The 21,087-nt window shown below is 38.6% G+C and overlaps 1 protein-coding gene across 1 annotated transcript; it reads right to left on the bottom strand.

Annotated features, from left to right (window-relative positions):
- Window positions 1-16,841: 16,841 nt before the first annotated feature.
- LOC141595513 (codeine O-demethylase-like) lies at window positions 16,842-18,789 on the bottom strand. Its single transcript, XM_074415480.1, has 4 exons — window positions 18,577-18,789; window positions 18,286-18,533; window positions 17,855-18,182; window positions 16,842-17,096 (listed from the first exon to the last, which is right to left on the bottom strand). The coding sequence occupies exons 1-4, from the start codon at window positions 18,787-18,789 to the stop codon at window positions 16,842-16,844; spliced, it is 1,044 nt and encodes a 347-aa protein (XP_074271581.1).
- Window positions 18,790-21,087: the final 2,298 nt, after the last annotated feature.

Raw genomic sequence — 21,087 nt, 5'->3', positions numbered from 1 at the left:
ATATAAAGGGAAGGATTACATGCAAAAAGTAAGAACGGTGACGATGAAGAAACTTCATGAGGAGGCTGCCCATCGCATAGCCAACGAGCAATTGATAGCTATTCCGCTCGAGGAGGATATTCTAGGGGCTGAGCGCCAAGCACATCTATCATGGGATCTGCTAGCCGTATGGGCTGGCCTAGACCAAATTGATATAGCACACATATTTGTTTGGATGAAGTAAGTTTCTTAATAAATAATTTCATAGTCTAATATTCGGACTACTAGATAGTGTTTTAAATACAGGAATTAATACCGTAATAATGTAGGATATTGAAATTGAGAGTGATCCCCGAGAAGAATATTCCATCAGATCAATACGGATTCCTGTGCCCCTATGTTTTATCTTTATTTATTCCGGATTTCTCGTTCGATCAACGGGTAGATTATATTGCTCAAGAATTGGCGACAACCAAGAAGTGATTTTTGGCGCTTATAATGAAAAAGGGTAATAAACAAATTAATATTACGTTTCCCCCTACAATTGCATTTTCATAACTAATATATGTACTTGTTAATAATGATGATGTCTCTTGATGTAGGACTCATTGGGTGCTAGCGGCCATCATGCCGACAAAGAATAAAGTTTTTACGGTTGGACTCTTTACATCATCAACCAAGCGAGACTTTTAAGCGCTTGATTAATATGTAAGTTTATAATACTGATTTATTTATAATAACATTAAGTTTCAATTTTTATTTATAGAAAAAAGCTCATTTTTGCCCCTAAAAAAATGAGTTTTCGCCTCCTTTTTATTTTTAAAAAAAGGGCCTTTGAGAAGAAAAGAGCAAACGAGGGGGATCAACCCACGAAAGATTCGATGTTGGCCCGATTTTATTACGATAACGGGTACGTGCTCGAATACAATAACATTAAGTGCAAAATCTGTGTTTAATACTAATACAATACCTAAAGTTCAAGATTCAGATGTGAGCCTTCTCTCGTCTGTTTTTTTTATGTAATAAAAGGCCCCTCGCCTTGACCGGATAGCATACAATGTGGATACTACGCTTGTCGGTTCATGTTGGAGATTATTAGGCGAAGATATATCATTATTCCTCCAAAGGTTAGTAATTTAATAATGTGTTTATTACTTTTTTTAAATTAGAGCTAATGTTGTCTTCCTTTCGCTATATATACCATGATGTTGCTATGTTGTCTTGCTTGCTGCTATATATACCATAATGTCTTCTCTTTGTTTTTTCCCAGTATGCAATCAACCCGTCGAGCAGTTGAGCAAGTACTCAAATATAGATATAGACGAGGTAAGAGACATGTGGGGCAACTACGTCTTAGAATATATTAGAAATGCATGATACTCAGAGTTTCGATCAACTTATTAGTAAATTTTTTGTTGAAGTTAGGGAATGATTAGTTCATGTAAATTCAACTCCTTGTAAGTATATATATATATATGATGCAATTTCTTGTTGTGGTTGAATTGAATCTATTGAGTTCGATGAACCCATTTGTGATTTATCTTGGTCTTTGGTATATGGTGTGCGACATATGCGAGGTTTTGAATGGCATGAAACCAATTTATTTTTTCAAAACATTAGGCGTTTGTAATAAAAACGGTTACTAAAAAAAACCCGTTGTGAATACCTTTCACAACGGTTAATAAAAATAACACCGTTGTGAATGACATTCACAAATACCCGCGCATAATATTCAACAACAGGTTTTAATCGAAGAACCGTTGTTAAAAGTCTTCACAATTTTGGAGGTAAAATTACAACAACGGGTATTAAACAAAGAACCGTTGTTACTAAAAATTTCAACAACGGGTATGTACCATAAACCCGTTGTCAAAAGACTTCACAATTTTGGAGGGAAAGTTACAACAACGGTTATACATACGACAACCGTTGTTATATTATTCCCTCCAAAATTTTGAAACACTTTCTACAACGGAGAACACCCAACAACAACGGCTTTTAACCGTGGTGAATACTTTAGACAACGGTTTCATTAAATAAGCAAACCGTTGTAAATACCTTCTACAACGGCCGCTTTAACAACGTCCGCTTTTTGATTTTACAACGGTTTTTACCCGTTGTTATAGGCTGTATCTGTAGTAGTGCTAGGATAGAACAAATCATGATTGCGTTTGTTGTGAAAGTGACAACACAGCTCGAAGACCCGCGACGTGGCCCGCGCCTCTTTGAGCAGACCAAGTGGCCACGTCGCTCAAAACTCACACAACCACTCATTCTCCTATAAATACCCCTCAAATGCCACCCATTTGAGACTTACGCGAGTGTCCGCCCCCTCTTTTCTCCCTTAAAATTCTCGACTCGACTTCTTAAGTCACAATCCGACGCGTATTTACGACCTACCGATTGTAAATACAAGCCTTACACATTGTTTGGTACCGTCATCGTGCATTAAATCACTTGACCGACCACTTCGACCACTACATGATGTGACCATAATTAGAGCATATTTAGCCCCCGAATTAGTCTTGTTCCCATGCTTTTTAGTGCATATTTGGGTCATTTATTGTCTTTAGTTCTTTGTTTTGCATATTCTTTGAGGTTTTGATCCCTTGGTAGGAAAGGAGTAAGAATCTTGCATTTTCATGGCAAAATGAGACTAAATTGATTGAATTCAATGACCAAGCATCAAGGAGAGACAAGATTAGAAGGCCTTTGTACATACTATAGTAGATGGGCAATGATGAGGAAAGATCCTTGCATCCCCAAGGAAATCCCCAAAGATTTTATGAAGAAAAGGGAAGAAAAGAAGAAGAAACAAGACTGAGGAGCAATTCGTGCGGATTGTCCTGAAGATGCCCGTCCCCAGCACCACAATCCGTGCATCTTCTTTCAAAGACGCCCGGGCAGCAGCTACCAGAAGACGTGCGTCTTCTCCCAAAGACGCCCGGGCAGAGACTCACAAATCCGGCCGTCCCGTGCCTAAGACGCACGGATTCCAGTCCAGCACAAATCCGTTTCTTCAAGTTTCAAGAAAGATGCCCATCCTTCAAAAAATACCGGCGTTTCCTTAAGTAGGGACTTAATCATCATTTAAGCCCTTAGTTAACCCTAATGCATCCACCTAATTTTCACTATAAATACCCCATTAGTCTAATTGGAAGAGCATGTTCTTCTTAGCAATCTTTAGTGTAGTTAATATCAATCAAATCTCTCTTTAATCTTGTAATCAACAATTAATCAAGTTTTAATACAAGTTTTATTTCCTTAATCTCTCTCTTGTTCATCCTTTATTTTGGGTAATTGAAGATTATTTGGGTTATTATTGGGAGATTGACAACCTCTCAATCAAGCATCAAGTACTTCTTTTATTCTTTGCTTTATTATTGGAATCATTAGTAGGTATAATCCTCTTAATCCCTTTTTAATTATTGTTAATTACTTTCATTTATTCATCATGTTTCACTTTGTTGGTATGATTGACAACCTTGCTAGCATGTTCAACACGATAATGAGTGAGTAGTTCCTTAGCTAGGGTTAATGGGTAATTATGGGAAACCAACATGGGGGATGATTCATGCTTAAATTAATATGCTTTCATAGTTTATTTGCTTGCTTGTTGTGAATCTCGACTCATGTACATGTTATGTTTGATGAAATGCGAGCCTATGAATCCTTGCATTTTTTACCTATCACCTATCTTTTCAATGAGACTTGTAAGACATAAACCAACTCGAGTCTCATTAGACCATGCATGTTGTTGAGTAGGGAAGACTAAGTCGACTTGTAGGTGTTGTACAATCTAATCGATTCGGCTCCGGGACCCAAACTTTCCTAGGATTGTAAGATATAAACCAACTCAATCCATCACAACAATAATTGCTTGCTTATAATTTGAGAACATGTTTGTATGATCAATTCCCATGAATCCCCTATGACCCCATGACACCCTAGTGCTTTTTATCAATTGTTTACAACCCTTTTAATTCATCTTGTTTGTTTACTTTCATTGCTATTTAGTTTAGTGACCTTCTACATCAAACCCCAATTGTGACACCCCTAAGACACCACTAGTTGCAATAGAAATCTCATCTCAATTCCCGTCCCTTGGGATCCGACCTTTACTTGCCTCTTTACTAATTGTAGAGTTGTTTGTGAAGTTATAAATTGTGTTTTGGTCTAGGTGCTTCCAACGACAATTGTTCCAAAAAATAGAATATAGCTCCGAATCCGACCACTACACCATCACTAAACTTTAAAACACTCTTTACTTACCAAAACGGTTTTAAACCGAGTTTTTTCCGATCAAACGAGTTGTTACACTTACGTCGGTCACTCGCCATAACCAAACATGTAAGTATGAGGGTGTAAAAATCCTCTTTTATTATGTCTTCATTTGTTTCATGACTCTAACATGCTAAAACATGCATAACATGAACCAAAACATGGAATAAACGAGCCAAAACTGATTTTTGGTCTGAGGCAGAAGCCCCTTAGGTCGCCAACTAGCCCGCGCCTAAATGGGGTACTCAGACCAGAGACCAACCGTGTTTGTTCTCGTCATTTCCCTTTAATCCACTTTCATATTTGTAATCGGTTTTTACCATTTCAAATATTTTTGAACCATTTTTATTTTATTTCACTTGTTTTAACCATAAAGCATTTTTCACCCTTGGTTCCCTATACCACGACGGTTAAATCCGTGTTCCGGTGATAATATTTGGTTAATGACATTTAAAAGGTATTTTAAAACCTTTTATTTCATTTCTTTACATTTCCAAAAACAAACATATTAGTCACCAACACAAAGTCATCCTTGGTTCTACATACCATGCCGGATTTTAACCCGGGTACGATGATGAGTGTTAGGCCCAGATTAGCCTGGCCTGACTGCAACCTGGCCTGACCTTACAAGGCTGATTGAGGCAAATAGAGACCGGACAAATCTAACCACTGCCTGGCGGATGAAGAATATTACAGGATGAATAGGCTACTTAATCCCAGAAGAAAGGCCTGATGGTAAGCACGGAATAACCTGGCAGCACACCTAGGCAGGCTGGATTAAGAGCAGCAAAACGGTTATATAAAGATTAATGTTCATGTCCTATTCTCAAGGAAGACCAAGTCTAACTATGAAGCTATATCACCCATGAACCTGGACGTACAAGAGGAGAATGAGTTGAAGAATAATCAAAGGAGAACGAGTCAACCGAATTAATAGGGAATGTGCCCTATTAATCCGGTAACAGCTCCAACAAAAGAGGAAGACGTTGGAGATCAATACAACGTTCATATTTGCATGACTATAAATATTGTAATCTGATATTTGTAATTCATTGATCATTCGTTGAGTAACTTAATAATTTATCTTACATTATTTCCCGAATATCCAATTACTTACACAAATTTGTATTTAGCTTATCAAAGTAATATAAGCATTATTCTTCTTACTCAGTCTTTCCTTGTTATTCATTCACAACATTCCAAACTTATAGAACTAGATACCCTGACTACTCTATAATCAAGCCGGATCCTTTCAGGAAAATCCTGCTAAAACAATTGGCGCCCACCGTGGGGCATCTAGTTCTTCAACCAATAAAATTCCCCTTATCATTTTTCATTTAATATTCACACACAAAAATGGTGGAACTTACCGCAGAACAACAATTAGCGGCTGCCCTGGCCAAGATCAAAGAATTGGAGACAATCCAGGAGAAGGCAGCCCAAGCTGAAGCAGAAATCAATAGGCTGAAAGAATCTGAGTCTAGCCTGAAGAAAAAATTGGAAAATCAAGCTTCGGGCTCCAAGACCAGATTCGAGCCAGGAACCCCATTTTCATCCATTATCAAAAACATAGACTTCTCCAATTTTGGAACCCCGGAGAAGGATACATCATCCGGTACCCCAACCATTCCCAATGAAGAGACAAACAAAACTGAAGCAGCAATAATGATGGCCATGCTTCAGGAAATTCAAAAACTCCACAAAAAAATAGAAAACATACCCGGAGTGCCAGACCCTGTGGCTGAAGTAGAAGTTGACAGCTTCGCAGATTCACCCTTTGCAGATGAAATTGCAAAAATCGATCTCCCCAAGAAATTTACTGTTCCGTCCATGAGAACTTATGATGGAACATCTGATTCACAAAATCACGTTGCCATATTCAAACAGAAAATGTTGGCTGCCTCAATACCCAGTGAACTCAGGCAAGTCTGCATGTGTAAGGGCTTTGGTACAACCCTGACTGGAGCAGCATTACAATGGTTCATCAATCTCCCAAATGGAGGTATCAAGAATTTTGCAGAATTGATCAATGCCTTCAATCAACAATTCGCAAGTAGCAGAGATATGGCCAAGAGACCCAAAGAACTGTTCGGGGTAAAGCAACTTCTGAAGAATCTCTCAAAGAATTCTGGCCGATTTGTCAAAGAAAAGGTGGCCATTCCCGGATGCGATGAAGAAAGCGGTAGAAGCATTCAGGCAAGGAGTCCTGCTTGACAGTGACATCAATGCAGATCTGACCAAGAAAGCATGTCCAACCTTTGCCACTGTTCAATCCATCGCTTTAGAGCATGTCAGATTGGAAGAAGATCTCAACTTTAGAACGAATTCATCCGGAGGAAAGCAAGGCTATGGACACACTAACAGGAAAAGTTCCTACCAGAAAGGAAGCAATCCCAGATCAGCACCCTATTCCAGGCTTGAACGATCTGAAGTCAATATGGCACAAGAACATAAAGGTAACCTTTCTAGCCTCCCAACTATTCCTGAATATAACTTCTCTATTAATACTGCAGGATTAATCAAACGCCTGGAAAACCTGGGAGATACAGTTAGGTGGCCAAAGAAATTTGATAACTCCAGGAAAGATCCAACGAGATGGTGTGACTTCCATCAGGATATCGGACACACAACGGAAGAATGCATCCAACTCAGGAAACAGGTGGCATATCTCCTAAAGAAAGGCTACTTGAAAGACATAATCCAGCAGCCAAAGAACAAAGATGAAGGACAAAACAAGAGAGACCCAGGAAGCAGCAGAGACCTTCCTCCTCCTCCCCCCATCTATGAAGTCAAATTCATAAATGGAGGATCAGAAATCTGTGGTCTAACCAGCTCAGCCGCCAAAAGAATATCCAGGGAATCCAGACTCCAACCTCCTCCCAGGCCCAAATCATTGCCTGCTATTACCTTTGATGACTCGGATCTGCAAGGAATATCAGATCTACACCATGACAGCCTGGTAATCACCATGCAAATCGGCACAAAGAAAGGTGTCAAGAATCCGATAGACGGAGGCGTTCAATCAACCTGGTGATGCTTGACGTCCTTAAAGCTATGAAGATAGACGAAGAGAAGATCATCAAGAAATCCGGCGTCTGGTTGGATTCGGTGGAGAAACAAAGAACACCTTGGGAGAAATCACCGCCTACCTATGTGGAAGGCGTGGCTTCATATGAGAGATTTGGAGTAATGGATTGCCTATCCTCGTATAATGTAATCCTGGGCAGACCATGGATCCACAATGTCAAAGCAATCCCATCAACATACCATCAATGCGTGAAAATTCCAACAGAATGGGGGATAACCACCATCAGAGGAGAACAAAGGACGGCTCAGGAATGTTACACTCGGACTTTGAAACCCTCAAAGTCGGGTAAGTCCTCGCATAGCAATTAAAATCACTGTCGGGGAAGAATATGTAGCACAATCGCAGATGGAAACAGGAGAAGTCATATTAGATCCGAATTCCCCGACAGAAAGTACTCGTAGGGTCGATACACCCGACTCAATCGGACCAAATCGGTCGACTTTCTCAAAACTAAAATGTCTTGTTTTGCTTGGTCACATTTTGATATGACTGGTATAGATGCTAATGTTATTACTCATGTTTTGAACATTGACAAATCCTTTAAGCCTGTACAAAGAAAAGAGAAGAAAATTTGCTGCAGAGAGGCATGAAATCATCAACCAAGAAGTTGACAAGCTACTGGACATGGGAATGATCAGGGAAGTAATGTACCCTGACTGGCTTGCAAACGTGGTAGTCGTCCAAAAGAAAAATGGCAAATGGAGAGTCTGCGTAGATTACACCGACTTAAACAAAGCCTGCCCAAAAGATCCATTTCCCCTACCACACATCGATGCAATGGTAGATGCCACTGCAGGCCACGAAATGTTGACATTCATGGATGCCTCCAGCGGATTCAATCAGATAAAAATGCACCCAGCAGACCAGGAAAGCACAGCTTTCATCACTGAAAGAGGTATATATTGTTATACTGCTATGCCCTTTGGATTAAAAAATGCAGGTGCAACCTACCAAAGGCTAGTCAATATGATGTTCAAAGATCAGATAGGAGACACCATGGAAGTCTACATAGATGACATGGTAGTCAAATCAAAAAAGGCAGAAGACCACGTCAAAGACCTGGAAATAACCTTTCAAATACTGGAAAAATTCAATATGAAGCTCAACCCACAAAAATGCCACTTCGGAGTCTCAGCAGGTAAATTCCTGGGCTACATGGTGACAAAAAGAGGAATAGAAGCCAGCCCTGAACAGATCAAAGCTATTCTAGAGCTAGAACCACCAAAGACAGTCAAAGACATACAAAAGTGATGGAAGAATAGCATTACTGAACAGATTCATTTCAAGATCATCGAAAGATGCAAATCATTTTATAACCTCGCTAAGGAAGAACAAGGACTTTCAATGGACCCCGATCATCAGGCTGCCTTTGAAGACCGAAAATATATCTATCCTCTCCCCCTTCTTTGGCAAAACCAAAGTCAAAGATGAACCCCGACAGATACCTGTCATCCAGAAATCTTTGTCGGTGCGATCCTGGTCAAAGAAGCAGACGGACAACAAAGACTGCTGTCTATTATGTAAGTAAAAGTCTACTGGATGCAGAGATCAGGTATGGCTTACTTGAAAAATATGTTTTAGCTTTAATTATGAGTTGCACAAAATTAAGACCATATTTTGAAAGTCACCCAATAATAGTCAGAACCAATCTTCCTATCAAGTCTGTACTCAGGAAACCAGAACTGTCCGGACGAATGTGCAAATGGTCAGTCCAGCTAAGCACATACAATATAACATTTGAACCAAGGACAACAATTAAATCACAAGCATTAGCAGATTTTGTGGCTGATTTTAGTCCGACCCTAGAACCCGACCTGATAAAAGAAGTGAACAAACTGACCAGTGACCATACAGACCTAGAATGGACCCTATTCGTCGATGGTGCAGCCAACATGAGGGGCACAGGACTGGGGTTAGTACTAAAATCGCCACAGGGGGATAAGATAGTACAGGCTATAAGCTGTGCATTTGAGGCCACCAACAATGAGGCAGAATATGAAGCCCTGATAGCCGAATTAAAGGTATGTATTGACCTTGGTGTGCAAAACCTAAAGGTACGTACTGATTCCCTTCTTATCTCCAATCAAGTAAATGGGATATATACTGCAAAAGACTCCAAAATGATGCTTTATCTGGACGTTGTCCAAATTTTAAAAAGAAAATTTCGAAATTTTAATATTGACCAAATTCCCAGGGATTTGAATACCCAGGCCGATGCCTTAGCCGGCCTAGGATCCAACTTTAGTCCCCTTGACTTCGACAAAATACCTATCGTGCATCTATTAGAACCTGCAATAAATAAACAAGATGAGAGTTTCCCAATCTATATTGCTAATTCTTGGACAAAACCTTACTATGACTGGCTACAACAGGGAATCCTTCCCTTAAATAAGCAAGATGCCAGAGCACTAAAAATAAAAGCTGCTTCATATACTATTATTGACAACGTGCTTTTTAAGAAATCGCAGGTCGGGCCGTATCTCAGATGCCTGGAACCACAAGAAGCTGAGCAGATATTATCAGAAATCCATGAGGGATACTGTGGAAATCACAAAGGTGGAAGAAGCCTGGCAAGCAAAGTACTCAGAACAGGTTATAATTGGCCTACCTTGAGAGCCGATTGCCGGATTTTAGCTCTAAATGCAAAGCTTGTCGATTCACGGACCATATATCCATCACCATCGAAGAACTACATTCCATATCCGCACCCTGGCCATTTATGAAGTGGGGCATGGATATAGTAGGAAAACTACCTCAAGCACCGGACAGAGAAAGTTTTCATGCTAGCAATGACTGATTACTTCTCCAAGTGGATAGAAGTTTGAATCATACAAGCAAGTCAAGGAGAAGGATGTCATAGCATTCATCAAACACAACATCATATGTAGATATGGCATCCCCTCCGAAATAGTATGCGACAATGGCACGCAATTTGTGGGAAAAAGAAAAGCGCCTTTACTCGTGCTCAATGGAACATCAATCGGTAACATCCACACCAGGATATCCAAAAGCTAACGGTCAGTGCAGAATCCAAGTAATAAGGTGGTAATCACCGCATAAAGAAAAAGCTGGAAAGAAAAAAAAAAGGCAGATGGGTCAAGAACTCCCCCGGTCCTTTGGGTGTGTAACCACACCTAAAACATCCACAGGCCAAACCCCTACTCCTTGGTCTATGGATGTGAAGCGTAATCCCAGTGAGGTGGACGTCCCATCAGCCGGATGCACTGAATACAATAACAAGCAATATACCTCTAATGGAGGACAGCCTGGACTTAACGAGAAGAGCTAAGAGATGCAACAAAGATCGATTAGCAAAGATATCAAAGAAAGAGTTGCAAAAAGCTATAACAAGACTGTCAAAGCCAGGGTATTCGGGGTAGGAGACCTTGTCCTCAGGAAAGTCTTCCAAAACACGAAAGAAAAGAATCTTTGGCAAATTGGCCCCAACCGGGAAGGTCCCTACCTAATTGACTCAATAGTCGGCCAGGGAGCCTACAGATTACAAACCCTGGAAGGCAAAATGATCCCAAGAGCTTGGAACATTGCACACCTAAAATTATTCCACATATAAAATATATCTCCCGGTTCAGGTATAATTTTCGTGTTCACATTTCCTGCCCAACTTGATATGAAATTACATGTATGATACTTGCCATTACGTGAATAAATGCAATATATGATTTTTACGTGCCCAAGTAGAATCTTCAATACTTGTTTTTACATACCGCATTTTATTTAAAACAAATCTTAAAGATTGGGGGCTACCCCCACCAACATTCAACTAATATCCAACTGATATCCAAAATTCAGTTGCAAAACAGGCCTTATAATACTGAGCTCAACTTAACATACAAACCTGGAAAATCTATTCCTGGATTGTATAACATAAATGGGTCATAAGCCCTCCAGGCATGTGCAAGGGACATAAGCCCTCCGCATGTGCAACGATCCCACCCATAACACATTAAAGCGGCGAGATCCAAAGACAAAATCTGGGGCTGACCGGTCGAATAACTGGCCAGATCCAGTAGACATTCAACATCACCTTTTCAAAACACAAGAAGAAAATTTGACCAAATATTTATTCATCCAAAATAAATGGCCTTACCACACACCTAAAAAACATCCATTCCAGGGACATCCCCCCTGGATGGGTCAAAAAATGTTTCTAAATATTCATTCCAGGGACATTCCCCCTGGATAGACCAAAACCTAAAAGAAAAACAAAACTAAGCTATTTTTGAGCCAGTGACCGACTCACAACCATCCGCCATTTCCTGATCATCAGACTTTGCCTTGGAAGGAGGAGAATCCACTTCTTCTTCTTGACCCATATTGGCCAAATCAGGATACTGAGCTTCCAAAGCTATCTCATCCCGGCCCGGATTCCATTAGCCGGTCGCCGATTCGGATCCCTCATAGCATCAACCCGGCCTTTCCCGAAGAAATACCGAAAGCAAGATCGCCAACCGCGCCTCCACTAACTCCTTTTCAAGAAAGCCCAAGCTCCTCGTTTTTTTTTAACTGATCTTGCATTGCCTGCTTCTCAGCCTCCAACTCTTGCCTGACAACCTTCTCAGCGTTTTTTGCAGCCACCTCACAAACTACAGCAGCCCTGACCGCCTCCTTAGCTGTCCCCAACTGAGATTGAAGTACCACTTCATTACCCCTGGATGTGTGCAGATCACGGTTTAGCCTATCTAGTTTTTCCTCTAAATTAGCAACCTTGGCCTGGGCATCATTGAACCGACAAAAGAGCCAAACCAACATCCAATCCCTACAAAGAATGAAATTAATCACCAAATACAAAACAAAACAAAAAACACATGAACAATTAAAAACATTCCCTTACAACCAACCTCCTTAGCCTGAGAAGCAAGTTCAGTGACCTTTGTTACGAGAGAAGTCGAATAGAAACCACCCGGTAGACGACTCAAGAGTATTAGCAGACAAGAGCTGGCCGCCCATCTTTTCAGAAAACTCGTTTATCTGTGCCTGGGCAGCATCCATGTCATCAATCCTGGCAGGCACCTGCCTTATACTCCTGAGAGGCTGAGCTTGAATAGGTTCTTTCTCTCCCTCCTCCTTTTCCGGGATAATATCTTCCTCTTCCTTTTTGAGCCTGGACAACCTCCGGTGACGCTATCCCGGGTAGATCTTGGGAAGGCCGGATATCAAAAACCAGGATATCAAGCGTCTTGTCACTCCCGCTAGCCTCCTGGCTCTTGGATTGCTCAGCAATCCTAGCCACCTGACCTTCAAATCCTTTGCGTAAAAGCTGGCCAGCCTAGCAGAAGACCTAAATACTGAATATATAAAAATACATATACGTGAGTATCAAACAAGAAAACGACAAGAAGATAACGGATAACATAAAAACATATAGAAGACGTACAGAAAGAGCAAGAGAGCTAGGCTTGCCTTTGGGTACTTTGACCCCGATCAACTTGGTCTTCATATACCGGCAACAATTCCCCGCCCAAACAAGCTGGCCAAGTCCTCTCTTCCTCGGGAATAGCGAGGAAAGCATCTATCCTTGCAAATGACCTCCTCGTCAAGAGGATCATGATTCCAATCAGGAGCTACAAACATTACAAAAACAAAATATACAAGTAAGACTTATATGCCTCACTCTCATTCAATATAACTACAAATTAAGAGTACAGGAAACCTACCACTCTCCAAGGGAGGATATCTCAGATAATCAAAGCCCGATCCCCAGTCTCGGTCAGGATAAACAGAAAGTCTTGCCCAACTCTTGTCATCTCCGAGTCCAGGTTAGTAATTAATGGAGACATCTTTGACTTAATTCTCAAATTAAAACGACCAACAACATGATTTTTAAAATGATATACTGCCTTGATATCATTAAGAGTAATCACGAGATTGTGTTTAGCACATAAATTTTCTATGGAATGAACAAGTTTCCAAACCATCGGCATAATCTGAAAAGGTGACACTTCCATAGCACGAATGGTGTCAATCATTAAAGGAGTAAAAGGTAACTTACACCGCTTTGAATGCCCATTCGAAAATACAGAACCAACCAGGTGATACCCAGTTAGCCCTGACTGGACAAGACTCAGGAATCCATACCTCAGTCGACTCAGGAATTATTTTCTTCTCCCTTAGTATCTTGTCATAATTTGTTTTCAACAAGTTCTCTTCAGGAAAGTAAGGATCCAAAGATTGAAGGGCAGTGAAAACAGAATCCTGGTACTTAAAAGCCACAGCACGAGCAGGAGGATCAATCTCCATCACCTCTTCCTCCTGGACGTCTATAGGCTCAGGTTCAGCAACAGCTATCTGAGATGCAGCAGTCTTTTGAGATACAGGACGTTTCTTGGCTCCCATATCTATGAATGTTTGATTTATTGTGATGAAATTGAAATTGTTGAGAAAAATCTAAACTAGCAGAACAGGATTGCTGAGAAGTAGAGAAGAATTTCAGAAGAATTTCAGAAGAATATTTAGCAAAGAAAGTGGAGGAAATTTGGTAAAAAACAAACCTCATCCCAAATACCGTATTTATAGAAGATGTATAACGGTGTAAAAACCCTAGAAAACACAAAACTCTCAGCATGACATCACGCAAATTAGCCGTTATAAGTGTTCAACGGTAACTAGGAGTCTAAGAGTCATTGAGTAAATACGATTCTTTTTATTGTTTAACCCGGTAAAGTTGACATCTCACCCCTGGCCTGATCCAGCACGGGTAAAATGTCAAGGGGCAATTGTTAGGCCCAGATTAGCCTGGCCTGACTGCAACCTGGCCTGACCTTACAAGGCTGATTGAGGCAAACAGAGACCGGACAAATCTAACCACTGCCTGGCGGATGAAGAATATTACAGGATGAATAGGCTACTTAATCCCAGAAGAAAGGCCTGATGGTAAGCACGGAATAACCTGGCAGTACACCTAGGCAGGCTGGATTAAGAGCAGCAAAACGGTTATATAAAGATTAATGTTCATGTCCTATTCTCAAGGAAGACCAAGTCTAACTATGAAGCTATATCACCCATGAACCTGGACGTACAAGAGGAGAATGAGTTGAAGAATAATCAAAGGAGAACGAGTCAACCGAATTAATAGGGAATGTGCCCTATTAATCCGGTAACAACTCCAACAAAAGAGGAAGACGTTGGAGATCAATACAACGTTCATATTTGCATGACTATAAATATTGTAATCTGATATTTGTAATTCATTGATCATTCGTTGAGTAACTTAATAATTTATCTTACATTATTTCCCGAATATCCAATTACTTACACAAATTTGTATTTAGCTTATCAAAGTAATATAAGCATTATTCTTCTTACTCAGTCTTTCCTTGTTATTCATTCACAACATTCCAAACTTATAGAACTAGATACCCTGACTACTCTATAATCAAGCCGGATCCTTTCAGGAAAATCCTGCTAAAACAATGAGTATCGACTAATTACATTCAAATGGACTTAAAACAATTAGTCCATAATCATTTTCAAAACTACTCATGTCAAGATTGTCAAATCGAACCCGACACCGAATATTATCAAAACAATGATGATTATTCGAGTCTAGTTCTTCAAATCAACAAATGCGGTCTAAACGACCCCTTCAAATCAAACCGGGTTCAAATACCCATTTTCAACACGTTTTATAACGTTTTCTAAAAGGTCAGAACACGGCACATAAACCGTGGACTAACCCGCGCCTAAACAGGCTTTCCATTTCTCATTTTCAAAACCAGAGGGAGGCCCCTTACACCGCCGGCTGGCTCGCGCCTCATATAGCCGTCTGGTACAGGGCATGTTCCCTTCCAGCATTAGTCTAGGACGATCCCGACTCCGGTTAACCCGGATATAGGACGGATCAGATGACTATTTGATTATCCAAAACCATATTTTCAAAATGCCTTACTAAGACAAATGGATCATGTTATGCACCCTAAACCTAATACGGTAAATGGATGTTTAATTTCCGTCTTGCATGCAAATCAATCATTAATCCAACTCGACATCTTATACTTGATACTTGGATTAAATCAACCGACTTAGAAAGCTCTCACATGTTAGGTTTAAATCATTGGATGCGCATTCATGCATTTAAACCGTTTTATAAACTTTTGCATTCAACCAACCAAGATCGATCAGTAGAGGCCGCTAACGCGGGCGGGATTGGGTGTCTGATTAAAGGGCTTCCCAATACGTACCTTCACCTCTTACTCAGAAACTTTGGATAGTGGACGACCTTATCCAGGACGCACGAGAGTCATTCTAGAGATAGGATGCTAAAGAGTGATGATTTCCTTATCTTTAGTACCTATGTCAAACACTGCTTTGTGCTTCGATTTGACCGAGGTATAAAGTGGATTTCGAACGGGTTCCAAGCATCCCACAAATGCTTGGTGGCGACTCCGAACATCTCTAATCGTTTCGAGACCCTTACCGAGACGAAACCGACCGATCTAAAACGATCCGGTCGAAAGCATCTTTACGCCGCCGAGCGTGGCTTTCAAAAGACCGCTGCATGTCCACAGATTGGCCTGGCGTGCAGGTGGCCCTTGACCGCAGATCGGTAGGTGGCCCAAATCCACAGACCGAGACGTGGCCCATGTCCACAGGTCTATATTATTAACTCTATAAATATCGCGCATTCATTATGCGGGATCTAAACTAGTTACAGAGTAACATGTTCATTAAACTATTATATAAAAGGCTAAAAACAAGTAAGTTACACAAGCATGTTAATTATTAAGATGTTATAGACTTATCTGTTTTTTGTCCGATTCTGAATATACAAAAATATATCGATTTGTATAATTTTTAAATTTAGCCCTAAATACATTTAATTATATTTATTTCCAGTTCCATCCTGACATTAACTACTATGATCATCTCTCATTCCTCTACTTATAAAACACTAAACAATTTATTTTTTTAGTGATTGTTTCATATATAAGAAAATACAATTTTTCATAGGAAAAAAAAATCCCATTTCTTTATAATTCTTGAAAATTAATGTACTTAAAGAAACAAATATTTCAATTTATTTGATCCAAGTATAGAGATCCACTCGTGAGCTGCAAATTTAAAATTTGAGGACAAGTTACTATAACTCTACAAGTATTATGTTCATATTGATTTCAGACGAAACGCTTCGCTTTAATAACATTTTTGTTAAAGACTGAAAAGTGCTCAATCCTACATTCCTACCTTTTTGGTAATTAAAAACTCCATAAAGTATAATTTAAATGCAACCACTATTCGGTAAAATATCATTTTACTGTCTTAAAAAAACTTAGGTAATAATGTACTAATTATAATACCAACCATCCACAATTTCCTAATAGCATATGGAAAATCTGATAGAAGTATGTACAACTATAAGGTATACTTGATTTAAATATTACTCTTTCATGTCTATAATAACAAATTCTCTCTTCATCTGAAAACCCTCGATGCCGTACATGAGAAAACAATATTAAAATTCACTACCAATCAAGACTTATATATTGGAAGATCTATGAATTTTCATAGTGTCGATGGTTCTATTACCAAGTGCATAATTAGAGACGGCAGTCATCACATAATTTGAGTCGGTCTTGTAAAGTTTGGGTGTCTCTTCAGTAATAAGTTCATTCAACGGCCCAATTTTTGTATTTTGTGGTGGACCAAATCCACACGCTAAAGAAATCCTTTCTCTCGTTCCATCAACCACAGCCCTATGATAAACACTCTTTACCTTGCCATTAGTCAAAATCTGCATTCATTCAAATTGAATATGTTTGTAAATTCCTTAAAAAATGTATACACAATTTTCAAATAAAATCGTTATTTCTTCGGTGAATGAAACCATTCTTATTAGATTCAAACCCAAATTCCACTTTGACAAATTCTTGAGGCCTTTTGGGAAGGATCCAAGAATAATAATTGATGGCTTTGCCTAAAACCGACAATAATAGCCAACTTTAGTAGTTCGACGCCTTTTGGGAAATAGCTCACAAATAAGGCCTTGAAGAGCTAGCCTAAAATAGACAATATCTACTATTATGTACCATGTAGCAAGAGCTCAACATGAGGTTATCAACACTTCAGCACAACATTCCTTATTGTTACAATTTGTATTATAAGATTTAAAAGTCGAACTACTTATCTAGAACTAGTTATACCGTCTTCTTGTCAAAGTATTGAAGATAATCTACTCCATCCGTTTCAATTTTTTTGTCATTTTAGAAAAGATTTAACATTTTCTTTATTTGTCGTTTTATAGTTTTCCATGCTATTACATAGTTTATACACTTTTCTAAATAGTGTTTTTTTGTACATTAAAGTTTAGGTTCAAGGGTGGCCTTAACCAGTCTCAACCCAACAATGAAAATTTTATACTTCAGAGTAAAGGCTTTATATTTTTTTTTTCCTAATTTTCTCCTTTGCAAAATTAATTCTCCTTCGAAAATTTTCCTCTTAATCTCAAAATCTTATTTTCGCCACTAGTGTAAAATGTGAGGGTAGAATTACCTCCAACATATCAGCAGTATTAATGACAAGGGCACCAGGAACTATTGGTACTTTATACCATTGGCCATCTTTCTCAACATGGAGTCCTTCAACCTCTTTGTCTTGCAACAAAAAGGTCAATAGATGCACATCAGAATGTGCTTTTAGGCCAACTACTTTGTCTGGGAATGGACATGAAGGATAATGGTTTACTCTGAAACCCATTATCCCATCTTTTGCATACTTGTTTAATACGTTGTCCTCCTCCAAGTTCAATAATTTAGAGATCGCTTTACACACCACCTTAAATATTTTTCTTAACTCCGCAGCATAGTCTTCAACTATTTCCCTGCATATTTATATTGTAAATATATTATAATTGTAAAGTTCAAATATTTAGCTTACATTTTATATGAAAAGATCAATGTACACATGTTAAGTGAATTTGTTACCTGAATTTAGATAGGCTTTCATCAGGCCAAAACTTGGGATTTCTTTGTTCCACTGGGTAAATAAACAGAAGGAATCTGTTATTCCAATTCAAATTCTGATCCTTAGACATTGTGTCACCTCCCCATCCCTCTAACTGGCCTGGAACTTGAATGTACTTTTGCTTCTCTTCTACAGGTAACGCGAAAAAATCTTTGCAGACTTGAATTACTTGATCAAGTTTAGAGCTTGTTATGCCATGATTTACCAACTGCAATGTCACCAAAAGTCTGGTTATATATTGCAAATGTCACCAGCGAGAGGAGCGGTTGAGAGAGCATGGCTGGTGACCGGCGAGGAAGCCAGAGATAGAGGCATAAGGAGTTCGAGAGGGATGAGAGGACTGGGAGAGGGGCATGGGCGATGGCAGCAAGTAGGGCTGATGGCTGCAACAAGCGATACTCAACGGTTGGCGCTAATGGACAATGGAGGTAAGTGGTCAAATTTGGTGTTATATGGGTTTTCATGTTTTTTTGTTGTTCTCCTTTTTTTCTCGAGATATACTACGTAGTACATTTGATTGTAAAATTTATTTACGCAATACATACATGTTTTTTTTTTTCTTTTTGCATTTTTTTACTCAGTAAGTAATACACCGTAAACTATTTTAGCCATAGTTGTCCCAGTACAAACACCTAATATACTACATGGACAAAAGCACAAAAAAATTAATGTACTATAATTTATAATAGTAGTAGTAATAATAATAATAAAAATAATAAAAATAATAATAATAATAATAATAATATTATTCAATAATAATAATAATAATAATAATAATAATGGTCATGGTCGATGATGATGGTGTAAGGAGTAATTAACGGTTGTAGTTGATGGTGATGGTTGGTGGGAGAGGAAATGGGATGAGATAAGGATTAAGAGGAGAACAAATTAGAGAGAAATAAAAGGGAAAATGAGAAGAGTGTAATAGTAAAAAACAATTAGTGTGAGAATAACATGCGTACTGTGAAAATCAACATCCTATAAAATTTTATTGGAAATCCTCTGTCCTATTTATTATTTTATATAGGGGTGATAACGGGTCGGATTTGGACCGGATGTAGCTGGATCCAGATCCAGATCCAGATCCGCATTTCCCATATGGATCCAGATCTGACGGGTCCAATTTTCTAAGATCCATATCCGATGGATCCGGATCAGATTTGGATCCTATACGGACCTAAGTCAATAACAAATTAAACAACAAACACAATAGCATTATAAGTTAAGTAACACTAACTACCCATGCCAAATTAAGTGTGCCAATAATAGACTAAGTCACTGGCATATTGTGGCATATTGTACGCACGTAGTAGCATTCCAACTTCATCTTTTAGAACTACAAAGTGGCATAAAATCTATAAAATTCAATGTCAGCGGCCAAATTAAATGGCATTGCTAGTAACAATTACTAAGTCAAGTCATTCACTACCAATTTTATTTATTTTATGCTATAACTAATCATTTATGAAGTCGGTAAACGAGTAATTTAATAGTTTTTTTTCTTTTTAATTGAAAATGGGTCCGCGGATTAATATTGGATCTGGATCTGAGTGCTGAGATCCAGCTCTAGATCCGTTTTATAAGTAATGGATCCAGACTTGATTCATATCCAACGGGTCCCAAAAATTAGGATCCGTATCTGATCCATGCGAGTCAGATCTTGCGGATTTGGAGCGGATCCTGGATCCATTGTCATACCTAGTTTTATCTTGTGCCCCATTGCTATTTTTAATGACACATAAACACTTTGATATACCAATTTTTATTGTTTGAAAATGGTGTGTCAAGATGTTAAAGTATTGGGATAGAGGGTAAAACATAAAAACTTAATAAATGATCTAAACTCAATAAAATTTGGCCGGCCACCTGAGTTATTTAAAACTAAATAATTCACCTTGTTATTTTGATATATTTGAAAGTTGAAACAAATTTATATACTGAGAAATAATGGTGAAATTGATTTAGCGTCCTATTAGCTTTGTGTTTATATTATTATTTATCATGCCTTTTCTATTTATATCTTTTACTCCGCATCATTTAGCGTCATATGAGTCTCCACCTTAACCTTGCCTAAGTTTATTTAAATTAATTTGGTTTAAGGTTCTATTAGTGTCGCTATTCATAGGATTTATATTCTTTCCGTCTCAATTATTTGTTTACCTTTACCTCTAAGGTTAAAGCAGAGATGAGGGAGCCATTTGTGGTGGTTGTTAAATGTTAACGAATAACAAGGAGATAATAATTGAATGTGAAACATCAAATTACCATTAGAAATATTGCTAATATGTAAAGGTGAACAATGAATAAAAAACCCAAAAATAAATAGGTAAACAAATGATCGCGCAACAGAAGGAGTATATAAGTATGACATACTAGCATCAATTCTTAAATAGCTTGGTTTAGAGCACTTGTTTTGTTTTTTTGGACAACAATAAACATTCATAAATAAAATAAACTAGTACAAATCGTTCGTTCAAAATATAAACAAGGGGATTAGAGACCCCGGAACTACCTAGTATAACCGAAAAAAAGGTACACGAGGTCGTAATTGAAGAGAAAATACGACTTTTCTTAAAAGGAGGATGATAGTGGATGTCAAATTTGATGGAGTGGATCTCCTTTCTCTTGGTCTTTATAATCATAGAGCACTTGTAATGCGTTATAAAATATATAGGTTATATAATATATGGTTTTTCTCTCTTTTATCTCTGAAATTTTTACTTTTCTAATCGTACCCCTGCGTTTGGCATAATACTAATTAT

The sequence above is a fragment of the Silene latifolia genome, chromosome 8, assembly GCF_048544455.1.
Source record: "Silene latifolia isolate original U9 population chromosome 8, ASM4854445v1, whole genome shotgun sequence".
Lineage (NCBI taxonomy): Eukaryota > Viridiplantae > Streptophyta > Magnoliopsida > Caryophyllales > Caryophyllaceae > Silene > Silene latifolia.
Note: the sequence above shows the minus strand (reverse complement) of the source record. Positions and strands in the feature narration are given on the sequence as shown.